This window comes from Saimiri boliviensis, chromosome 3 (assembly GCF_048565385.1).
Source record: "Saimiri boliviensis isolate mSaiBol1 chromosome 3, mSaiBol1.pri, whole genome shotgun sequence".
NCBI lineage: Eukaryota > Metazoa > Chordata > Mammalia > Primates > Cebidae > Saimiri > Saimiri boliviensis.
In genome coordinates, this window is record NC_133451.1 from 38303855 (window position 1) to 38326574 (window position 22720).

Here is a 22720-nt window from a genome sequence, read left to right on the forward strand (position 1 = left end):
ATATTAGGCATTTTGGTTCTTCCATGCAAGCATTTAATTCCTTTATTTATTTATTTATTTATTTATTTTATTTTTGAAACGGAATCTCCTGTTGCCCAGGCTGGAGAGCAGTGGCATGATCTCTGCTCACTGCAACCTCCACCTCCCAGTTTCAAGTGATTCTCCTGCCTCAGCCTCCCAAATAGCTGGGAACACAGGCATGTGTCACCCATGCCTGGCAAATTTTTGTATTTTTAGTAGAGACAGGGCTTCACCATGTTGGCCAGGCTGGTCTCAAACTCCTGGCCTCAAGTGATCTGCCTGGCTCAGCCTCCCAAAGTACTGGGGTTACAGGAGTGAGCCACTGCACACAGTCACATTTTATAACTTGGGAATTTCTGACTCTTGCTGCTCTGACTCCATTCTGCTAACAGATAAACAATATGCATGACTTGGAAAATTCTTTTTCTTTCCAAGTTAATCCTCCCTGGTACCCACATCAAAACATAACAGAATAGTGTAACCTGACTGTGAGCTTATCTTCTCTATACATCTCCTGATCCATTCCTTACATTGAGAAAAAAAAGAGAGAAGAAAAAAGAAAAGCAGTATTCTAAGGACCCAAAATTACTACAACTGGATTTTTTCTTTATTTTTCACAAAGCTGTAGCATAAAAATGTGTCCTTACTAAACCTCTCTACTCTTTTTCCAATCCCTGGTTTCTTCTCTCCTTCAACAGAGGTTAGTTCACCACTCATTCCAAGAGCAACAATACTGAGAGATTCATTTGCCTCCTAAGAAATGAGTCAGAATTCCAGTATGCTCAGTGTGAAATTCCTGTGATTAAGGTTTTTAAGTATGTAGAATTACTACCTACCTAGAATTTAAACTTGGGGAGGAATTATTGTATATTAACTCATTATGCTGGTTATTAAGATGATTATTGATTTTTTTCATTTTCCTGTTTCTATATATACTTTTTGAACCAAATTATATATTTACATATACGTACAAATTTACATACATGTGCAAACAACAGATGCTACCCAGAATGAAAATAAAATGCTGATGTCAAAACATGAGTAACATTAGTAACTTAAGGCTAAGTTTTCCTCTATGGAGAGATGTTTGCAAACAGTCCCAAACCTTCAGATTTTAGTACTGAGAGAGGACCTAAGTGGCCTGGGGACAGTAGTAGTAAGGAGACTTTTCACTGTATATAAGTATGTGTCTGAAACTACACCATTTGAATATTTTAACTATTTGAAGAGTATTAACTTTGTAAAAGAATATTCTTACAGTAAGTTTCTTGCTCTTCTGACTATAATCATTAGATCTAGGGGCAAATAATTATACCTCCACTGACTTGAATTGAATATGCTAAATTGTTTCAACCCTGTCTACCATCATTGAATTTGTTGATTAGAGATAATATATCATAAAAGGGATAATTCTGCAGGTATATGTTACAAAATGAGGCAAGGCGTGGTGGCTCATGCCTATAATCCCAGCACTTTGGGAGGCCAAGGTGGGTGGATCACGAGGTCAAGAGATCCAGACCATCCTGGTCAACATGGTGAAACCCCATCTCTACTAAAAATACAAAAAAAATTAGCTGGGCATGGTAGTACATGCCTGTAGTCCCAGCTACTCAGGAGGTTGAGGTTGCAGTAAACCGAGATCGCGCCATTGCACTCCAGCCTGGGCAACAAGAGATAAACTCCGTCTCAAAAAAAAAAAAAAAAAAAAAAAGTCACAAAATGAACCAAATCCCACCATCAGTGAAGATATTAAAAAGCATACAGCCAGGCGCGGTGGCACGTGCTTGTAGTCCCAGTTACTCGGGAGACTGAGGTGGGAGAATCCCTTGAGTCCAGGAGTTCTGAGTTGCAGTGCGCTATGCCGATCAGGTGTCTGCACTAAGTTCAGCATCAATATGGTGACCTCCCAGGAGCGGGGGACCACCAGGTTGCCTAAGTAGGGGTGAACTGGCCCAGGTCAGAAACGGAGCAAGTCAAAACTCCCGTGCTGATCAGCAGTGGGACTGCTCCTGTGAATAGCCACTGCACTCCAGCCTGGGCAACATAGTGAGACCCCGTCTCTTAAAAAAAAAAAAGAAAAGCATATAGACAGGCCCTACCATGGATACTTCTAAAGTCAGCCTTTGAGCTAAGTCTGAGGCAATCATTGTTTGCAAAATCAGTTTTCAAAGTTTACTTTTCCTTTCCGTACTCACTCTCTGGTGGAAGCTTTAACTGCAGAAAACCTAAACACTCCAACAGTCTATCTACCATAAACTATTAATGTTGGTATACTGTTTCTGTTAAATTAAGTTTAAAATAAAAGCAAATGGAAGTTCATTTAATTTTAAAAACACATGTAGAAAAAAATCAGGAAAATGATAATGCCTCAACTAGTTTTGTTTTTCTCTCTTTTCCCAATATACATCTGCAATCAAAGACATCTGGATGCTTATCATAGTTGAGATGACAAACAGAAAAAACGGTAAAGAGAGATTACTCCTGCCAAAGCAAGCCCACTTCTTCAGAAATAACAAGTGAAGCCAGCATAGAAACTAAGTATCAGTGACATCAAATCCATGACTACTCAAGTATTGGGAAATACAGAAAAGGCCCCCAAAACATCAAGGGAGGAACTGTCAGCTCTGCTGCTGGGGAGAACTGACACCATAAGAAAAAGGAAAATTAATTCAATCATGCCCAACTCATTTGAACACCTTGATACTGAACACTGCAACTTGATACTTGATACTGATACTGGCATGGGAAAACCAATGATGAGCAAGATGTGATCCTTATCTGGTCCTAGTGAGAATAAACAAGTTTTTTTAAAATGGTGTACAAACACACACACATATACACAATTACAACCAGCCAATCACCACCCTCAAGATAACCTCAATCTAATAAAAATGAAGCTCCAGGAACTGCACTTAAAAGCCCCAGAGTTTTGGGAGGCTGAGCTGGGTGGATCATGAGGTCAGAAGTTCAAGACCAGGCCTGGCCAAGATGATAAAACCCCATCTCTATTAAAATTACAAAAATTAACTGGGCATGGTGGTGGGTGCCTGTAATCCTAGCTACTAGGGAGGCTGAGAAAGAGAACTGCTTGAACCTAGGAGGCAGAGGTTGCAGTGAGTCAAGATCGTACCACTGCACTTCAGCCTGGGCAACAGAGGGAGACTACTCCATTTCAAGAAAAAAAGAAAAAAAAAGCCCCAAGTAATAAAACTCACTCATTCTCATTCTTTTTTACCCACTCTCTCTGATTACACTTCCCAAGCAACACATAATACTGCATAATAGCTTTCATATTTTTTAGGTCTGATAATTTACAGAAAGGACTGCACACTTTTCTCAGCCTGCATGTTGGACTTTGCAGGGCTGTCAAGCCCCCTGGTGAGAAGAAAGTGAATGTGAACAGACTCAGCGGGAAACAGCATAACTGAGTAGAGATTTGGGCATAAAATGGGAGCAGTGATTTATATACACCACGTACTCACCTCTCCTGGCTGTTAGATTCTTTATATTCCACAAGCCTCTCTTTGGAATATATAATATGTGATATATTATCTCTAATGAATTAAGTGATGATAGAAGGTAAGACAGGGTTTAGACAATTTAGCATATTCAGTTCAAGAGAAAAAGAAAATTGGAATATATTTAAATGTGTGTATGTGTGCATATATATGTATATATATATATATATATATATATATATATATACACATTTTTTTTTTTTTTTTTTTTTTTTTTTTAGAGAGAGAGAGACTCGGGTTCTGTTGCCCATGCTGGAGTGCAATGGCAATCATAACTCACTGTAGCCTCAAACTCATGGGGGCTCAAGTGGTCCTCCCATGTCAGCTTCCTGAGGAGCTGGGACTACAGGCACAGGCCACCACACCTAGCTAGTTAAAAAAATTTTTTCGCTGGGCATGGTAGCTCATGCCTGTAATCCCAGCAGTTCGGGAGGCTGAGGTAGGAGGATTGCTTGAGCCCAGGAGTTCAAGACTGGCCTGAAAAACATCCAGAACCCCCATCTCTATTTAAAAAAAAAAAAAAAAAAGTTATTTAAAAATAAAAATAAAAATTTTTTAAAGACAGAGTTCTTGCTATGTTGCCCAGGTTGGTCAACATAACAAAGCCAGGCGGATCCTCTGGCCTCAGCTCCCAAAGTGTTGGGATTATAGGCATGACCCATTGTGCCCAGCCTGGAATATACTGAATATAGAAGAGCTTGTGAGCTGCTATGTACTACAGGAATGTAATGAATAATGATATTTTACCGTTACTATTTCTACAGCAATCTACTTTTATGTGGGAAGTGGTGAGTCCTGATGACCCTGTGTTAAATCTTTAAGGCCAAATGTCTTATTTATCTGGTCCTGGTAAGAATAAACAAGTTTTTTGTTTGTTTGTTTTTTAAGATGGGGTTTCACCATGATGGCCAGGCTGGTCTTGAACTCCTGACCTCAGGTGATCCACCTACCTCGGCCTCCCAAAGTGCTAGGATTACAGGTGTGAGCCACTGTGCCCAGACAAATAAACAAATGTTTAAAAAATGATGTACAAACACACACACACACACACACACACACACACACACACAATTACAACCAGCAAATCAGATTTATAGAATTTTCTGAACAAATTTACCTTAAAATATATTTATGTATATTTATATATCAAAATTGGAATCACAAATAAAGGGGAAGGAATTGTAATTTCAATAAATTCAGTGCTAGGAAAACCTACAGTGTACAGCTCTTTTAGAATTTGTCTAGCAGGCTTTCTAGTTTTTGCTGGAAAGCCTCCCAAAAAAAATTCCAAAAAGAAAAAGAAAATCTACTAGCAGCTAAGGAGGAAAAGAATCAGCAATTCTAGAAGTAAGGTTAACATTTATTTGATCTTTAGGGAAGGACTTCCTACAGATACATACAAAGCTTTATATCCATTAAAGTAGAGAAAAAACAAAAAACATAAATACAATGAAAAATATCAAATTTAAGACATAAGACTGTGTTTTTTTTTTGTTTGTTTGTTTTTTTTTGAGACGGAGTTTCACTCTTGTTACCCAGGCTGGAGTGCAATGGCGCGATCTCGGCTCACCGCAACCTCTGCCTCCTGGGTTCAGGCAATTCTCCTGACTCAGCCTCCTGAGTAGCTGGGATTACAGGCACGTGCCACCATGCCCAGCTAATTTTTTGTATTTTTAGTAGAGACGGGGTTTCACCACGTTGACCAGGATGGTCTCGATCTCTCGACCTTGTGATCCACCCGCCTCGGCCTCCCAAAGTGCTGGGATTACAGGCTTGAGCCACCGCGCCCGGCAAGACTGTGTATTTTAAAAATCCCAAGTAAAATTAAAAGAGTAAAAGAATTAGGGGGAAAAAACTCCAAACACTCCACTAATATGGCTGGCAAAGACTTAAAAACACAGAGGACATGCAAACCGATTCTTTAGTAAGATGGAGCCATTTAAACACTGCATTTGAGCTCCAACGCCAGCGCCGCCTCTCGCTCGCCGAGCTCTAGCCGAAGGAGAAGGGGGGTAAGTAAGGAGGTCTCTATACCATGGCTCGTACAAAGCAGACTGCCCGCAAATCTACCGGTGGTAAAGCACCCAGGAAGCAACTGGCTACAAAAGCCGCTCGCAAGAGTGCGCCCTCTACTGGAGGGGTGAAGAAACCTCATCGTTACAGGCCTGGTACTGTGGCACTCCGTGAAATTAGACGTTATCAGAAGTCCACTGAACTTCTGATTCGCAAACTTCCCTTCCAGCGTCTGGTGCGAGAAATTGCTCAGGACTTTAAAACAGATCTGCGCTTCCAGAGTGCAGCTATCGGTGCTTTGCAGGAGGCAAGTGAGGCCTATCTGGTGGGCCTTTCTGAAGACACCAACCTTTGTGCTATCCATGCCAAACGTGTAACAATTACGCCAAAAGACATCCAGCTAGCACGCCGCATACGTGGAGAGCGTGCTTAAGAATCCACTATGATGGGAAACATTTCATTCTCAAAAAAATAAAAAATAAAAAAATTCTCTTCTTCCTGTTACTGGTAGTTCTGAATGTTAGATAATTTTTTTTCCATGGGGTCAAAAGGTACCTAAGTATATGATTGCGAGTGGAAAAATAGGGGACAGAAATCAGGTATTGGCAGTTTTTCCATTTTCATTTGTGTGTGAATTTTTAATATAAATGCGGAGACGTAAAGCATTAATGCAAGTTAAAATGTTTCAGTGAACAAGTTTCAGCGGTTCAACTTTATAATAATTATAAATAAACCTGTTAAATTTTTCTGGAAAAAAAAAAAAAAAAACACTGCATTTGAAATTATAAAATATGGTAACTTTTCTGGCAATGCAAATCCAGATGTTAAAAAATGTTCATTCCCTCTGAATAATTCCACTTCTAAGACTATCAAGAAAAATAGGCTGAAACACAAAGATTTATACACAAAGATGGTTATCATGGCTTTAAAGTAGTGAAAAATGGGAACAATCTAAATATCCAGCTAAAAGGGAATATTTAAATTGTGATATACACTGTAAAGTATTATACAACAAAATGTTTCTTTTTTTTTGGTGGGGGGGGCCAAGCTCTCACTCTGTGGTCGCCCAGGCTGGTGTTCAGTAGAGCAATCACGGCTCACTGCATCCTTGACCTCCCAGGCTCAAGTGATCCCAAGTGGCTGGGACTACATGGGTGCATGTTACCACGCTTGGCTTTTTGTTTTTTTTTTTAATAAGAGATGGGGTCTCCTTATATTTCTCAGGCTAGTCTCGAATTCCCAGGCTCAAGCCATCTTCCTGCCTCAGCCTCCCAAAGTGCTGGAATTATAGGAATGAGCCACCACACCCAGCCTCGTTTTCTTTCTTAATAATATAGAGAAATGATCACAACCTAATGTTAAAAGTATATTAAAAAGGACATAAAAATAGGCCGGGCACGGTAGCTCATGCCTGTAATCCCAGCACTTTGGGAGGCCAAGGTGGGCAGATCACGAGGTCAACAGATCGAGACCATGGTGAAATCCCATCTCTACTAAAAAAATACAAAAATTAGCTGGGCGTAGTGGCGTGCATCTGCGGTCCCAGCTATTCGGGAGGCTGAGGCAGGAGAATTGCTTGAATCTGGTAGGCGAAGGTTGTAGTGAGCCGAGATTGTGCCACTGCACTCCAGCCTGGCACCTGGCAACAGAGCAAGACTGTCTCCAAAAAAAAAAGGACATAAAAATAAACATAGCAGGCCGGGCACGGTGGCTCACGCCTGTAATCCCAGCACTTTGGGAGGCTGAGGCGGGTGGATCACGAGGTCAACAGATCGAGACCATCCTGGTCAACATGGTGAAACCCCGTCTCTATTAAAAACACAAAAAATTAGCTGGGCATGGTGGCGCGTGCCTGTAGTCCCAGCTACTCAGGAGGCTGAGGCAGGAGAATTACCTGAACCCAGGAGGTGGAGGTTGCGGTGAGCCGAGATCACGCCATTGTACTCCAGCCTGGGTAACAACAGCGAAACTCCGTCTCAAAAAAATAAATAAATAAACATAGCAAATGCACGTTTTAATTTAATTTTCTTTCTTTCTTTCTTGAGACCTCTAGAGTCTAACTTTTTTGCCCAGGCTAGAGTACAGTGGCATGGTCTCAGCTCAACGCAACCTCCACCTCCCAGGTTCAAGTGATTCTCCTGTCTCAGCCTCCCGAGTACCTGGGATTACAGGGTGTGCCACAACACCTGGTTAATTTTCTGTATTTTTAGTAGAGACAGGGTCTCACCATGTTGGCCAGGCTGTTCTTGAACTCCTGACCTCAAGTGATCTGCCTGTCTCAGCCTCCCAAAATACTGGGATTACAGGCGTGAGCCACCGTGCCTGGCCTGCAAATGTACATATTTTTAAAGGTATAAGAAAATACATACAAATGCAAAAGCTGAAAGAAAACATAAAACTTTAACATCTGTTATCTCCGGTTGGCACACTTTTCGCTTTGCACATTTTTCAAATATCATATAATGATTACATATTAACTTTCATAAACAGGAAAAAAAATTGGATGCAGCAGCTAAATCCAGGGAAAGTGACTCCGTTTCTTCAACCAATAAATGGCAAAAACTAAATAAATCTTAGGAGATGGCAGAGGCATGGTTACAAATTAAAACAAAATTAAGAGATACCAATCCTGACTCAAACCAACCTAGTAAAAGGACATTTATGAACTATCAGGGATTTTGAACACTGTTTAAATTACATTGTTACATAAGTACAATGTCAATGATCACATCTAAAAAGAGTCCTTATCTCTTAGGTATCTCACTAAGTATTTTCAGTCAAAGTGATACAGTACCTGGGATCTAGTTTAAAATAAACCTGGAAAGTGAGGAGAGGCATGGATGAAACAAAACCACCATGAGTTTAACTGTTGAAGGCAGGTGATGGGTTCACAGAGATTCATTACACCACTCTACCTTTTAGTGCTAAAAATTTCGAACTATTAATACATAAAAGGTTTTTTAAAAATACATTTTTACAGAAAAAAAACCAGACAATTATCTCCTCCCCCTTCTTTCCCACTCCATGCAAACAGAGCTCTTCCTGAGAAGGCAGAGATAACACTGGATAATTCAAGGCCAGAATATGAAAACTCTTTTTATTGTAATTTTAAAGAATGTGATTTATGATCAAATTACTTTTCATATAGCCAGCCAAACCTTCACAGTAATGAACAAAAATATCACAATTCTTTCCATGTTAAAAATAGGTAGGGTCAGCCGGGCGTGGTGGCTCAAGCCTGTAATCCCAGCACTTTGGGAGGTCGAGGCGGGTGGATCACAAGGTCAAGAGATCTAGACCATCCTGGTCAACATGGTGAAACCCCGTCTCTACTAAAAATACAAAAAATTAGCTGGGCATGGTGGTGCATGCCTGTAATCCCAGCTACTCAGGAGGCTGAGGCAGGAGAATTGCCTGAACCCAGGAGGCGGAGGTTGAGGTGAGCCGAGATGGCGCCATTGCACTCCAGCCTGGGTAACAAGAGCGAAACTCCGTCTCAAAAAAAAAAAAAAAAAAAAAAAAAAAGCATCAATAAGCAGTTGGGGTGACTTTTATCAGATTACCCAAAGTCTCAGTACAATGAGGTGTTCAAACATACTCATACACAATACTTTTTACAAAATATTCAAAACGGATTATTCTTTTATCACATATGGCTCTCAAATATTGCCACACCTTGTTTAGGATCTAATGTAGCTTTCCTATTTTCACATCTTAACAAGAGCCTTTCTGATAAAAATCAAAGCAGGAAAATTTTCCATTTTTAAAATGAGGAACATAGGCCTACCTAAGGTAGTAATCTGACCATGATTACTCACACATCTAGTATATGACAGATCTCCTACAGGAAGTCACATTGTAAATTCCTGACCAGGACTCATTCCCCATCTGCCAGATGTGACCCATCATGCTAGTTATGTTTGTTTCACCCTTACAAAGACAACTTTAGAGCAGTACAGAAATTAGATAACTATCAATTAACTTCCTATTAGTTCAGCTGGGCAAAGTGGCTTACACCTGTAATCCCAGCACTTTGAGAGGCTGAGGCGGGTAGATCACCTGAGGTCAGCATTTTAAAGACCGGCCTGGCTAACATGGTAAAATCTCGTCTCTACTAAAAATACAAAAATTAGCAGGATATGATAGTGCATGCCTATAATCCCAGCTACTTGGGAGGCTGAGGCAGGTGAATCGCTGGAATCCAGGAGGTGGAGGTTGCAGTGAGCCTCCCAGAGTGCTGGATGACAAGCATGAGCCACTGTGCCCAGCCTACCTCTGAAATTCTTATAAAATATTTTTACGAGAAAGTGAATGCTTAAAGACACCCTTTTCAGAGGGCATCCTATTCAAATGGAAGAGACTAGAGCCCAAGAGAAGGGACAACAGAAGTTTATTTTCCAGAGTACAGTAAGAATATACAGAAGCGACAAGGTCAGCATGGCCAGAGGCCTGTGCAAGGTACTGCTGTATAGATCAGGTACAGATAAGGTATAGATTACTGGAGGGGTCCCCAACCCTCGGGCCATGGGCTGGTACTGGTTTGTGGCCTGTTCAGAACTGGGCAGCACAAGAGAAGGTGAGGTGCAGGCCAGGGAGCAATGCCACCTGAGCTCCACCTCCCGTCAGATCAGCAGTGGCATTAGATTCTCACTGGAGCAACTGCATTTGAGGGATCTAGGCTGCATGCTCTTTATGAGAACTGAATGTCTAATGATCTGAGGTGGGACAGTTTCATCCCAAAACCATTCTCCCCACTCCTCCCTGTGGGGAACACTCCCGTGTGAGACCCCTAAAAGGCGTGAGTCTCACTATATGGTGAGTTTGATCCCAAACACAGTTTCCTACTGGAGGCAGTCGAGCTATCCGGAATATAGGAACTGAAAGATGAATGATCAGTTTCTAATATCAACCACAATATCGTTTGGGCCTAAAATTATGCGTTGCTGCTAGACCAAGTAACCCCCTACCAGCAACTGGTTCCTGCTATGACCTTTCTATGACTTTAAGTTTTAACCTTTACTTACCTAACTGCCTTGTACCATAGATAATGGTTTAACTGTTGATATCTGCAAAGAAAAATGCCACCATAAGGGATGGCTTGGATTCCTGACTTAGAGATTCCTGAATAATGTTTTGATATAAACAAGTCTCCTGGACAATGTTTAGATATAAACAAGATTTGTGATTATAGAAAATTTTGTTACTTTTTTTTTTTTTTTTTTTTTTTTTGAGACCGAGTTTCACTCTTGTTACCCAGGCTGGAGTGCAATGGCGCGATCTCGGCTCACCGCAACCTCCGCCTCCTGAGTTCAGGCAATTCTCCTGCCTCAGCCTCCTGAGTAGCTGGGATTACAGGCACGCGCCACCATGCCCAGCTAATTTTTTGTATTTTTAGTAGAGACGGGGTTTCACCATGTTGACCAGGATGGTCTCGATCTCTCGACCTCGTGATCCACCCGCCTCGGCCTCCCAAAGTGCTGGGATTACAAGCTTGAGCCACCGCGCCCGGCCTAAAATTTTGTTACTTTTTACAACCATTGATCGCATATCTGACTTCTCTATTGTATAGGCCATGTGAGGCATACATTTACATTCCTCTTACTATGAGGTAGATCAAAGCCAAGAAAGTGTATTTATTCCTAGCATTTGAAAAATAAAATTTGCTGTTTAGGCACAGCCTATCAGCCCTCCAGACGCCTCGCTTTTTCTCTCTGTCTTTATTAATTTTCCAGGCGCACTCCCTCTTCCAGGTATTGGGACCCTCTTGCAGGTCGAGAGACCCCCGGGCAGACGTGCCTACCCGTCCCGGACGGTCCACAACACCTCCCAGCCACCCCTGTCCCGGCCCACGGTCTGTGAAAAAACTGTCTTCTACGAAAATAGTCTCTGGTGCAAAAAAGGTTGGGGACTGCTGGATTACAGTATACCAAGTCTTCATTCATTCAAATTCAAAAAAATCACACCTTCGGCCGGGCGAGGTGGCTCACGCCTGTAATCCCAGCACTTTGGGAGGCCGAGATGGGTGAATCACGAGGTCAGGAGTTCCAGACCAGCCTGGCCAAGATGGTGAAAAAAAAAAAAAAAAAAAAATCACACCTTCACAAGTGGCACTCTTACAACTTTGGAGATACAGCAGTTTTTACCCACTCAATTAAAGAGGAAAGAACTGAGGCTCTGAAAGCTTCAGTAATTTGCCCAAAGTCACATGGCTCAGGAGGTGGGATTCAAACTTCATGTCTTCTCTCACTTCTCCTTTCTTGAAAAGGATGTATCTAACAAGTTCTCAGGGGACTAAGTAACCAGCAAAAGAGTTCAGAGGAGGATACAGAAGAAACAAAGGTAGCTTTAACCATCAAGGGCTTACAATCAAGTTAACTGTTAATTTAATTTAAACAGTATCTGCATACCAATATATAATTAACAACTAAATAAATGTTACAAATTACCTTCGTGATCACTACTCTGGAGAAAGCTCAAAACTCAAGGAAAGGATAACACTTTTCTCCTTAACCTTCTATTCCATGCTACTAGGATTAACTTTTCAAGGTCAGAGAGAATTTCCTTATCTCCTTAATGTTTCCATTTCTCTGCAACAGATGGATTCTGTTAAAGATTCACCCGCAGCCCCCCCGGTCTGCCACCACTTTTCTAGAAATTCTCATTAAATGTGACCCATTTTCTCAGGTGCCTTAGTCTATTGGGCTGCTTAAACAAAATAACAGACAGAGTAGCTTACAAACAACAGAAATTTACTTCTCACGCTTCTGGAGGGTAGGAAGTCCAAGATCAAGGCATTGGTAGATTCAATGTCTGCTGAGGACCCACTCTCTGGATGGTAGGTGGTGCCTTCTCACTGTGTCCTACTATGGTGGAAGAGAGCAAGCAGTTCTCTGAGCCCTCTTTTATAAGGGCACTACTCCTCACCATGAGGGCTCCACCCTCATGACTTAATTACTACCCAAAGGCCCACCTCCTCCTGAAACGATCACACTGGGGGTTAGGATTTCAAATATGAACTGTGGGGAACACAAGCATTCAGACCATAGCACTATGTCTTAAACATCACTTTCTCTTTCCTTGATGACCCTTTTTTCTTTACCTATATCTGACTCCTATTCTAGAATGACTTTAGACAACACTTGCCAAAACATCATGGGATAGCAGAAAGAATGTCCTTAGACAAAAAAACTTAAGGCAGTACTGAGAAATATTAATAAATCACTTAGCCTTGTTGTGACTTCAGTTTATCTATAAAACAGGAGTGATAATTGAAACTATGCATTTTAAACAGTTGTGCAAAGATCAAGTGAGAATTTGTAAGCGTACTTAATAAACTAAAAAAGTTTTAAAACTTAGGGTCCTTTGAAGACCAAAATATCTTTTAACTCTTAACCCAAGTTCTCTGTAGAGTGCTCTGGAGTGTGTGTGTTCCACTGGGGCCACAGCTATCACTCATCTGCATAAAAGGGAAAGAGAAGAAAGACTTGGTCCCTCACCTACTAATTTCCTGTCCTTTCCAGGATGCAGTTAACTCTTGTACAATCCTAAGCATTCTCTCTGTGCCTGGTCAAAGTCCAGGGCTAACACTGATCATAAACAGTCAAACAAAGGAAAGCTTTTCAATTAAATCATCTTTGTTTATATTCAATATCATAACCTTAAGTTTCATAATTTGAAAATGTTTTCTAAAATTTTTACCCAAGAGAGCATGTCATCAGAACATCCTGAGGCTGTATCATGGAAGAAAATTTTAAAATCCTAAAAAAAAAAAAAAAAAAAAAAATTCTACCCAAAAGTATTTACTCGTCATATCCTACATTTTAACATTTTAAACTCAGGAAAATATAGCCAGCCATGGTGGCTTACGCCTATAATCCCAGCACTTTGGGAGCCCAAGGCAGGTGGATCACAAGGTCAGGAGATCAAGACCAGCCTGGCCAACATGGTGAAATCCTGTCTCCATTAAAAATACAAAAAAAAAAAAAAAAAAAAATTGCCGGGCGCGGTGGCTCAAGCCTGTAATCCCAGCACTTTGGGAGGCCGAGGCGGGCGGATCACGAGGTCAAGAGATCGAGACCATCCTGGTCAACATGGTGAAACCCCGTCTCTACTAAAAATACAAAAAATTAGCTGGGCATGGTGGCGCGTGCCTGTAATCCCAGCTACTCAGGAGGCTGAGGCAGGAGAATTGCCTGAACCCAGGGGGCGGAGGTTGCGGTGAGCCGAGATCGCGCCATTGCACTCCAGCCTGGGTAACAAGAGTGAAACTCTGTCTCACAAAAAAAAAAAAAAAAAAAAAAAAAAAAAAAAAAAATTAGCTGGGCATACAGTGGCACATGCCTGTAATCCCAGCTACTTGGGAGGCTGAGGCAGTAGAATCGCTTGAACCCGGGAGGCGGAGGTTGCAGTGAGATGAGATTGCACTATTACACTCCAGTCTGGGTATGACTCTGTTCAAAAAAAGAAAAAAACACACCACTCAGAAAACATCACTTTATTTTTTTTTTGAGATGGAGTCTTGCCCTGTCACCCAGGCTGGAGTGGCACATTCTCGGCTCCATGCAACCTCTGCCTCCTGGGTCCAAGTGAGTCTCCTGCCTCAGACTCCAGAGTATCTGGGATTACAGGCACAAGCCATCACATCTGGCTAGTTTTTGTATTTTTAGTACAGACAGGGTTTCACTATGTTAGGCAGGCTGGTCTCGAACTCCTGACCTCAGGTAATCAGCCTGCCTCAGCCTCCCAAAGGGCTGGGATTACAGGCATGAGCTACTGTTATGGCCAGAAAAGTCTTTTTCATAAATGAGAAACAAAAAACTTCAACAGAAAATATAAAAATTCCAAACCAGGTCTGGAAATGCAGGCTGGAGTGCAGTGGGGCAATCTCAGCTGACTGCAACCTCTGCTTCCTGGGGATGGAGTCTCTGTCACACAGGCTAGAGTGCAGTGGTGTGATCATAGCTCACAGTAGCCTTGAACTTCTGGGTTCAAGTGATCAATCCTCCCTTCTCAGGCTCCTGAGTAAACTCTTTTTTTTTAAGAGACAGCGCAAGACAGGGCAATCCTAGCACTTTGGGACGCAGAAGTGGGCGATCACCTGAGGTCGGGAGCAAGACTGTCTCTTAAAAAAAAAAAAAAAAAAAAAATCCATACTACGTTGATCCTACGTAATAGTGGATACAAGTTACTTATAAATGATTTTTTTTTTTTTTGAGACAGGGTCTCTATTGCCCAGGCTGGAGTGCAGTGGCATCATCATTGCTCTCTGCATCCTTGACCTTCTAAGCTCAAGCCATCTTCCCACCTCAGCCCCGCAAGTAGCTGGGACTACAGGCATGAGGCACAACAGCCCCACTTATAAATGTTAAGAAAGCAGTATGTTTTGTTTTGAGACAGGGTCTCTATCACCCAGGCTGGAGTGCAGTGGCATGATCACAGCTTCCTGCAGCTTCAACTTTCCCAGCCCAAGCGATCCTCCTACCTCAGCCTCCAGAGCAGCTGAGACTACAGGTGCGTGCCATCACACTCAGCCAATTTTTTTATTTTTATTTTTTGTAGAGACAGGGTCTCAATGTGTTGCCCAGGTGGGTCCTGAACTCCTGGGCTCAAGAGATCTCCCCACCTTGGCCTCCCAAAGTGCTGGGATTACCGGCATGAGCCACCATGCCTGGCCAGAAAGCAGTTTTTAACAGCTATATTATGAAATACTGGTGTGTTCTAAACTTGTGAGGTATATTACAAGCAATGGTACTAGTTTGTTCATGATGTGTATGTTATCTAAATAGATTACAACAGAATCAAGACTTTTCCTTAGTATTTCATTCACATGCTTGTCTACATGATTTTTTGGGCAGAAAGCAATAGAGTGCTGGTCTCAGTGGCTCACAACTGTAAAACCAACACTCTGGGAGGCTGAGGCAGGAGAACTGCTTGAGCCTAGGAGTTTGAGACCAGCCTGCCAAGGTGGTGAGACCATCTCCACAAAAAACTTTAAAAATTAGCCAGGCATGCTGGCATGTGCCTGCAGTCCCAGCTACTTGAGAGGCTGCGAAGGAAGATCATTTGAGTCCAGGAGTTCAAGGCTATCGTGAGCCACGATCACACCATTGTACTCCAGCCAATGTGACAGAGGCCCCATCTCTAATAAAAATAAAAAAGCAAGAAGCAGAGTACGGCTACTGCTCTCCAAACTATGTAACTCACAGCCTCTTTTCTTCCATATTACAGCTGAGATTATATGTGCACAAAGATGCACATAAACATCATTAGTCATATTAGGAAAAATGCTTACAACTATTGTGATAAAGAAAGCAATTATTGGGCCAGGCACAGTGGCTTACACCTGTAATCCCAGCACTTTGGGAAGCAGAGGCATGCAGATCACCTGAAGCCAGGAGTTCGAGACCAGCCTGGCCAACATGGTGAAACCCCATCTCTACTAAAAAAACAAAGATTAGCCGGGCATGGTGGTGGGTGCCTGTAGTCCCAGCTCCTTGGGAAGCAGAGGCAGGAGAATCATTTGATTTGAATCCGGGAGATGGAGGTTGCAGTGAGCCGAGACTGTGTTCTGTGCCACTGCACTCCAGCCTGGGCAACAAGAGCAAAACCCTCTCAAAAAAAAAAAAAAAAGAAAGAAAGAAAGAAAAGGAAAGGGAAGGAAGCAATTATTAACTAATAAAAGAATAAAAATTTTTTAAGTCTGTTCAAAATTTCAAGCAAGTCAGTTTCTTCTACTTTTCCTAACAGTAACAAAGCAGCAAACTATATATTGTATAAAAAGCAAACTTGTGGCCAGATGCAGTGGCTCACACCTATAATCCCAGCACTTTGGGAGGCCAAGGCAGCCTTATCACCTGGGGTTGGAAGTTCGAGACCAACATGAGAAATACTGTCTCTACTAAAAATACAAAATTAGCCAGGCGTGGTAGAACATGCCTGTAATCCTAGCTACTCAGGAGGCTGAGGCAGGAAAATCAAATGAACCCAGAAGGTGGAGGCTCAGTGAGCCAAGACTGCACCATTGCACTCCAGCCTGGGCAACAAGAGCGAGACTCCGACTCAAAAAAAAAAAAAAGCAAACTTGTTTTTGCCAGGGCACGGTGGTGGCCAGGCAGATCACTTAAGGCCAGGAGTTTGACACCAGCTTGGCTAACATAGTGAAACCTCATCTCTATTAACAAAAAAAAATTAGCTGGGCATGGTGGCAAGTGCCGGATGCCTGTAATCCCAACTACTCGGGAGGCTGAGGCACAAGAATCGATTAAACCCAGGAGGTGGAGGTTTCAGTGAGCTGAGATCGTGCCACTGCACTCCAGCACGGGTGACAGAGCAAGACTCTGTCACAAAAAAAAATAAATAAATAAAATAAAAAAGTAAACTTGTTTTTAAAAACTATGTTACAAGATAAAACATGATAGCAGCCACAACACTGACCTCTAAGTCTGATGCATATACCAGGAAGATGTTTACTGCATCCCTGTAATTCAATTTGAAACACCTTTATTAGCTGTTAAATTTTGAGAGCTCTGCACTTGTAATACTTGTCAATGAGTGCAGTCAACCATAAATTGGCTTCATTCTGTCATTCTGTATTTTTACAAAGCTGAGACACATCTGTGCTTTGGCCTAAATTTAAAAAAAAAAAAAAAAAAAGGAAATGAAAATAAGCAAGAAGAAGATAACTTTCTCCAAAACAAAAGTACAGAAGTCTTAACTATTATAAAATACACATACAAGCCCTACTATACACATAAAAATTAGTTTAGAAAAATATACCTTTCCAAAGAGTTAATTTTTAAAAAATAAAATATACATTTATAATTTAAAACGTCAAATGCCAAAAGTTTAAAAAAAAAAGAAAGGAAGACAGATAGACACAGGTACTCTCCTCTCCTCAGAGACAGCTTATTAAAACCTTCATGTTGGCCAGGCGCAATGGCTCACAACTATAATCCCAGCACTTTGGGAGGCTGAGCCAGTGGATTGCATGAGCTCAGGAGTTCAAGACTAGCCTGGGCAACATGGCAAAACCTCATCTCAACAAAAAATACAAAAATTAGCCAGGTGTGGTTCCCAGCTAGTAGGGAGGCTGAGGTATGAGGGTGGCTTGAGTTTGGGAGATGGAGGATGCAATGAGCTGAGATGGCCCCAGTGCACTCCAACCTGGGTGGTAAGGGTGAGACCCTCTGTCTCACCAATAAAAAGAAAAGAAAAACTTTCATGTCTCAGGAAGATTTTAGAATTCAAAAAAGACCAAAATATATATATATATATTTTAAAACTTCATGTAACATTTTCTGAGCATACACAAGTATATATATATATATATATATATACTTGTTGCATTATGATTAAAATAATTTGGCTGGGCGCGGTGGCTCAAGCCTGTAATCCCAGCACTTTGGGAGGCCGAGGCGGGTGGATCACGAGGTCAAGAGATCAAGACCATCCTGGTCAGCAAGGTGAAACCTCGTCTCTACTAAAAATACAAAAAGTTAGCTGGGCATGGTGGTGCGTGCCTGTAATCCCAGCTACTCAGGAGGCTGAGACAGGAGAATTGCCTGAACCCAGAAGGCGGAGGTTGCGGTGAGCCGAGATCGCGCCATTGCACTCCAGCCTGGGTAACAAGAGCGAAACTCCGCCTCAAAAAAAAATAATAATAATAATAATTTAAGAAGTCTCAGCTGGGTACAGTAGCCCACACCTGTAATCGAAGCACTTTGGGAGGCCACGGTGGGCATATCACCTAAGGTCAGGAGTTTGAGACCAGCCTGGCCAACATGGCGAAACCTTGTCTCTACTAAATACACAAAAAATTAGCCAGGCATGGTGGTGCACGGCTGTAATCCCAGTTACTCAGGAGGCTGAGGCAGGAGTGTATTGCTTGAACCCAGGAGGCAGAGGTTAGAGTGAGCTGAAATCACCCCACTACACTCCAGCCTCAGCAACAAAGTGAGACTGTCTCAAAAAAAAAATTAATAAGTATTTAATATAGCTTCTATTTATAATTAGACTGGCTGCTGTAATTATTCAGTTCTTAGGTTATTTAAAGCCATGGTTCACTATATTATTATTTATAACTGTGGAAAAATTATAAATAATTTTTGTAGTGGAAATAATTTTGAATGTAGTGGAAACTACATTCATTTTCAATATTAAAGAAAAACTTCAAGCAAATTTGTTTATTCAAAATATCTTTGGATGCAGTGGTTCACACCTTTAATTCCCAGCACTTTGGGAGGTCAAGGCAGAAGAATCATTTGAGCCCAGGAGTTCCAGATAAACCTGAGTAACAGAGTGAGACCCTGTCTCTATAAAAACTTAAAAAAAAAAAATTAGTTGAGTGTGGTAGCATGGGCCAAAAGAGCTTGAGCCAGAAGACCGAGGCTGCATTGAGCCATGACTGCACCACTGCAATTCAAACAATAAAACACAAATCAATGGAGAAAATGTAGGAAGAACTCAGATGACTGTATCAACAGATATAAAGTAATATGTTTTGTGTGGGGGGAATGAGCAGGTTATATAACACACAAGGAAGAAAATACTCCAAATTTACTTGAAGCTGGTAGGCTCTCAGTACTCAATACAACAATGCAAGACCTAGGAGTCTTTGCAGATTTTTTTTTTTTTTGAGACAATCTCACTCTGTTGCCAGGCTGGAGTGCAATCTTGGCTCACTGCAACCTTCACCTTCCGGTTTCAAACGTTCCTCCTGCCTCAGCCTCCCAAGTAGCAGGGACTACAGGTATGCGCCACCACATCCAGCTAATTTTTTATATTTTTCATAAAGACAGGGTTTCACCATGTTGGCTAAGATGGTCTCCATTTCCTGACCTTACGATCCACCCACCTCAGCCTCCCAAAGTGCTGGGATTACAGGCATGAGCCACTGCGCCCAGCTGCAGAATGTTTTTTAAGGTCATTTCCTGTCCGTGCAACTTCAGGCAAAAAGGACCAACAAAACAATGGACTTCATTAAGGACAGGACTGCAAAAGGGTCAGAAAACACTATCCTTTCCTGAACAAAAACATGGTCTGAACTAACACCTTAATAAACACAATGGAATCAACCACAGCAAGATCTGGGAGAAGAGTACTGAAGCCCCAAGGTAAAGCAAGTGCATAAGGTCCTACAGCAAGAACCAGCTTGGCAAGTTCCAGGGACAAAAACGTAAGTGGGGTTGAAATACAGAAAGAAACTCTTGTGGCCAGGCTCCAGGGTACTGAACTAATAAGTAGAAGGATACAAGGTAAGATAAGACAGGAAGGCAGCGGCAAGCCTGGAGCGCCTGGCAAGCTTTGGTAGAGTTTGGATTTTATTCTGAATAGGGATGGGAGACTTTCAACAAGGGAGTGTCAAGGTAATGTACATTTTAAAGGATTTCTTTTTTTTTTTTTTTTTTGAGATGGAGTTTTGCTCTTGTTACCCAGATTGGAGTGCAATGGCGCCATCTCGGCTCACCACAGCCTCCTCCTCCTGGGTTCAGGCAATTCTCCTGCGTCAGCCTCCTGAGTAGCTGGAATTACAGGCACACGCCGCCATGCCCAGCTAATTTTTTGTATTTTTAGTAGAGACGGGGTTTCACCACGTTGACCAGGATGGTCTCGATCTCTTGACCTCATGATCCACCTGCCTCGGCCTCCCAAAGTGCTGGGATTACAGGCTGGAGCCACCGTGCCCGGCAGGATTTCTTAAGCTGGTAAGGGAAATGCACGATAAAAGTCAAAGCGGAAGCAGGGAGACCAGGAGTTGCGGCAATAGATTAGGGATGAAGCTAGCCCAGCAAAGGTGATGGCAGTAGGGATGGGAGGAAGTGGACAATCTAGAACACATACTGAACACTAAAATTTAAGCCAAATTGAAGAAAAAGAAACTAAGTTGCATAATGAGTAGTAAACATCTAGGACTTATTATATAAGAGACGCAAAATGAAAACAGAGATTTAAAGGTTTTACGTAAGTTTATGAGACTCAAACTCAAAATAGGTAATTAGCAGATTTAAGATAGTTCATGGCATGTACTTGTCTTTTGAAGTTGAGATGAAGCAGACATTTCCTTCCACAGCAGGCTCTTTTGGTGCCAACTAGTAAAGCACTGGACCAAATGGGCATACACCAGGACTCAATGCATATTAAGCGTGATGTGGGCCAAGTGAAGTGGCTCACGTCTGTAATCCCAGCACTGTGGGAGGCCGAGGTGGGCAGACCACTTGAGGTCAGGCATTTGACATCAGCCTGGCCAACATGATGAAACCCCATCTCTACTAAAAATACAAAAATTAATTGGGCGTGATGGTGTGTGCCTGTAATCCCAGCTACTCAGGAGGCTAAGGTTGGAGAATCATTTGAACCTGGGAGGCAGAGGCTGCAGTGAGCTGAGATCCACCAGCCTACACAATAGAGCAAGATGCCCATCTTCAAAAAAAAAAAAAAAAAGGTGTGATATGTAAAGTTAAAATCTTCTAGGACCTTACTGCCTGGCGCCTGAATAGCAGATCAGCATTTGGAACAGAGTATAACTATGGCATAGAACTAAATCTCACCCGAATCAAACCACTGAGTTAGCAAAAACGACTTAAACTTTGATATCATCAATTCCAGCTGTGCTTTCTTTTCCAAGAGCCAAACAAGTGAGGCCTTACTTTGCCATGCAATGCATATTAATTTCTTTTTTCTTTTTTTGAGAGAGTTTTGCTCTTGTTGCCCACACTGGAGTGCAATGGCATGATCTCGGCTGACTGCAATCTCTGCCTCCCAGGTTCAAATGATTCTCCTGCCTCAGCCTTCCACTTAGCTAGGATTACAGACATATACCAGCATTCCCAGCTAATTCTGTGTTTTTAGTAAAGACAGGGTTTCTCCATGTTGGTCAGGCTGGTCTCAAAAACTCCCAACCTCAGGTGATCCACCCGCCTCGGCCTCCCAAAGTGCTGGGATTACAGGCATGAGCCACCACGAACGGCCTGATTTCTTAAAGTTTACATTATCATAGAGATTTGTGAGGAAACCTTTTAAAACCATGCTTTTAATGATTACGGTTTGGCAAACATAGAGTGGTCCCCCATTATCCACAAGGGATACATTCAAAGAAACCCCAGTGGGCTGGGCCTGGTGGCTCATCATGCCTGTAATCCTAGCATTTTGGGAGGCCAAGGCCAGAAGATCACTTGAGCTCAAAGTCTGAGACCAGCCTGGGCAACACAGTGAGATCTCATCTCTATTAAATTTCTTTCTTTTTTTTTTTTTTTTTTTTTTTGAGACGGAGTTTCACTCTTGTTACCCAGGCTGGAGTGCAATGGCACGATTTCGGCTCACCGCAACCTCCGCCTCCTGGGTTCAAGCAATTCTTCTGCCTCAGCCTCCCAAGTAGCTGGGACTACAGGCGTGTGCCACCATGCCCAGCTAATTTTTGTATTTTTAGTAGAGACGGGGTTTTACCATGTTGACCAGGATGGTCTCGATCTCTTGACCTTGTGATCCACCCGTCTTGGCCTCCCAAAGTGCTGGGATTATAGGCGACAGCCACTGCGCCCGGCCTCTATTAAATTTCAAAATTAAAAAATAATAAAACAAAGACCCCTCCAGTGGATGCCTGAAGCCCATATAGTATAGAACCCTATATATAGAGACTGTTTTTTTCCTATACATACCTATGATAAAATTTATAAATTAGGCACAGTAAAAGATTGACAATAGTTAACAATACAATGTTATAACAATATACTATCATAAAATTTATGTAAATGTGGTCTCTCAAAATATGATTCTATTTTTGAACTGCGGTTGACCTCAGAAACGGAAACCCCTGAAAGTGAAACCACGAATAAGGGGGCACTACTGTAAAGTGAAAACTCCCTAAAATTCAAGGTCTCAAGTCCATATCTGCAAAATTTCAAATTATTACTCAAAAAACAGAATGTGAAAAAAGCAAGTTATGTACTGAAGCATATGTGGTATGATACTGTATTTGTATAAAATATACAAATTCAAAAAAGTAGTTTAGAAGGGTATAAACTAACATTTTGGTGATCTTTGGGTGGCAGAATTATTGATTTTTCTTTTATCCTATCTGCTTTTATCAACACTTTCTCTATTACAAAGTATTTCGTATAGCCAAAAATATTAGTTATAGGCTAGCATAAAAAGCTGAAAAAAGAGAACTTCAA

General features: G+C 41.8%; 2 protein-coding genes and 1 non-coding gene across 5 annotated transcripts in view; 2 read left to right on the forward strand and 1 right to left on the reverse strand.

Annotated features, from left to right (window-relative positions):
• Positions 1–22720, reverse strand: part of SMIM14 (small integral membrane protein 14) — a 97431-nt gene that overhangs the window by 73016 nt on the left and 1695 nt on the right. The window contains exon 1 of one of the 3 annotated variants that reach the window (XM_074396024.1): positions 12306–13224. The exons of 1 other annotated variant lie outside the window; for it this stretch is intronic. The gene's annotated coding sequence lies outside the window, so the exon portion shown is untranslated. Of the gene's footprint in view, positions 1–12288; positions 13225–22720 lie in introns of those variants that run through there. One more of the 3 variants, XM_074396025.1, reaches the window with a different exon arrangement.
• Positions 4755–4815, forward strand: LOC120363791 (U7 small nuclear RNA). Its single transcript, XR_005579230.1, has one exon. It is a non-coding gene; the product is annotated as a U7 small nuclear RNA (small nuclear RNA).
• Positions 5503–6298, forward strand: LOC120363571 (histone H3.3A-like). Its single transcript, XM_039468074.2, has one exon. The coding sequence runs from the start codon at positions 5575–5577 to the stop codon at positions 5983–5985; it is 411 nt and encodes a 136-aa protein (XP_039324008.1). The 5' UTR covers positions 5503–5574; the 3' UTR covers positions 5986–6298.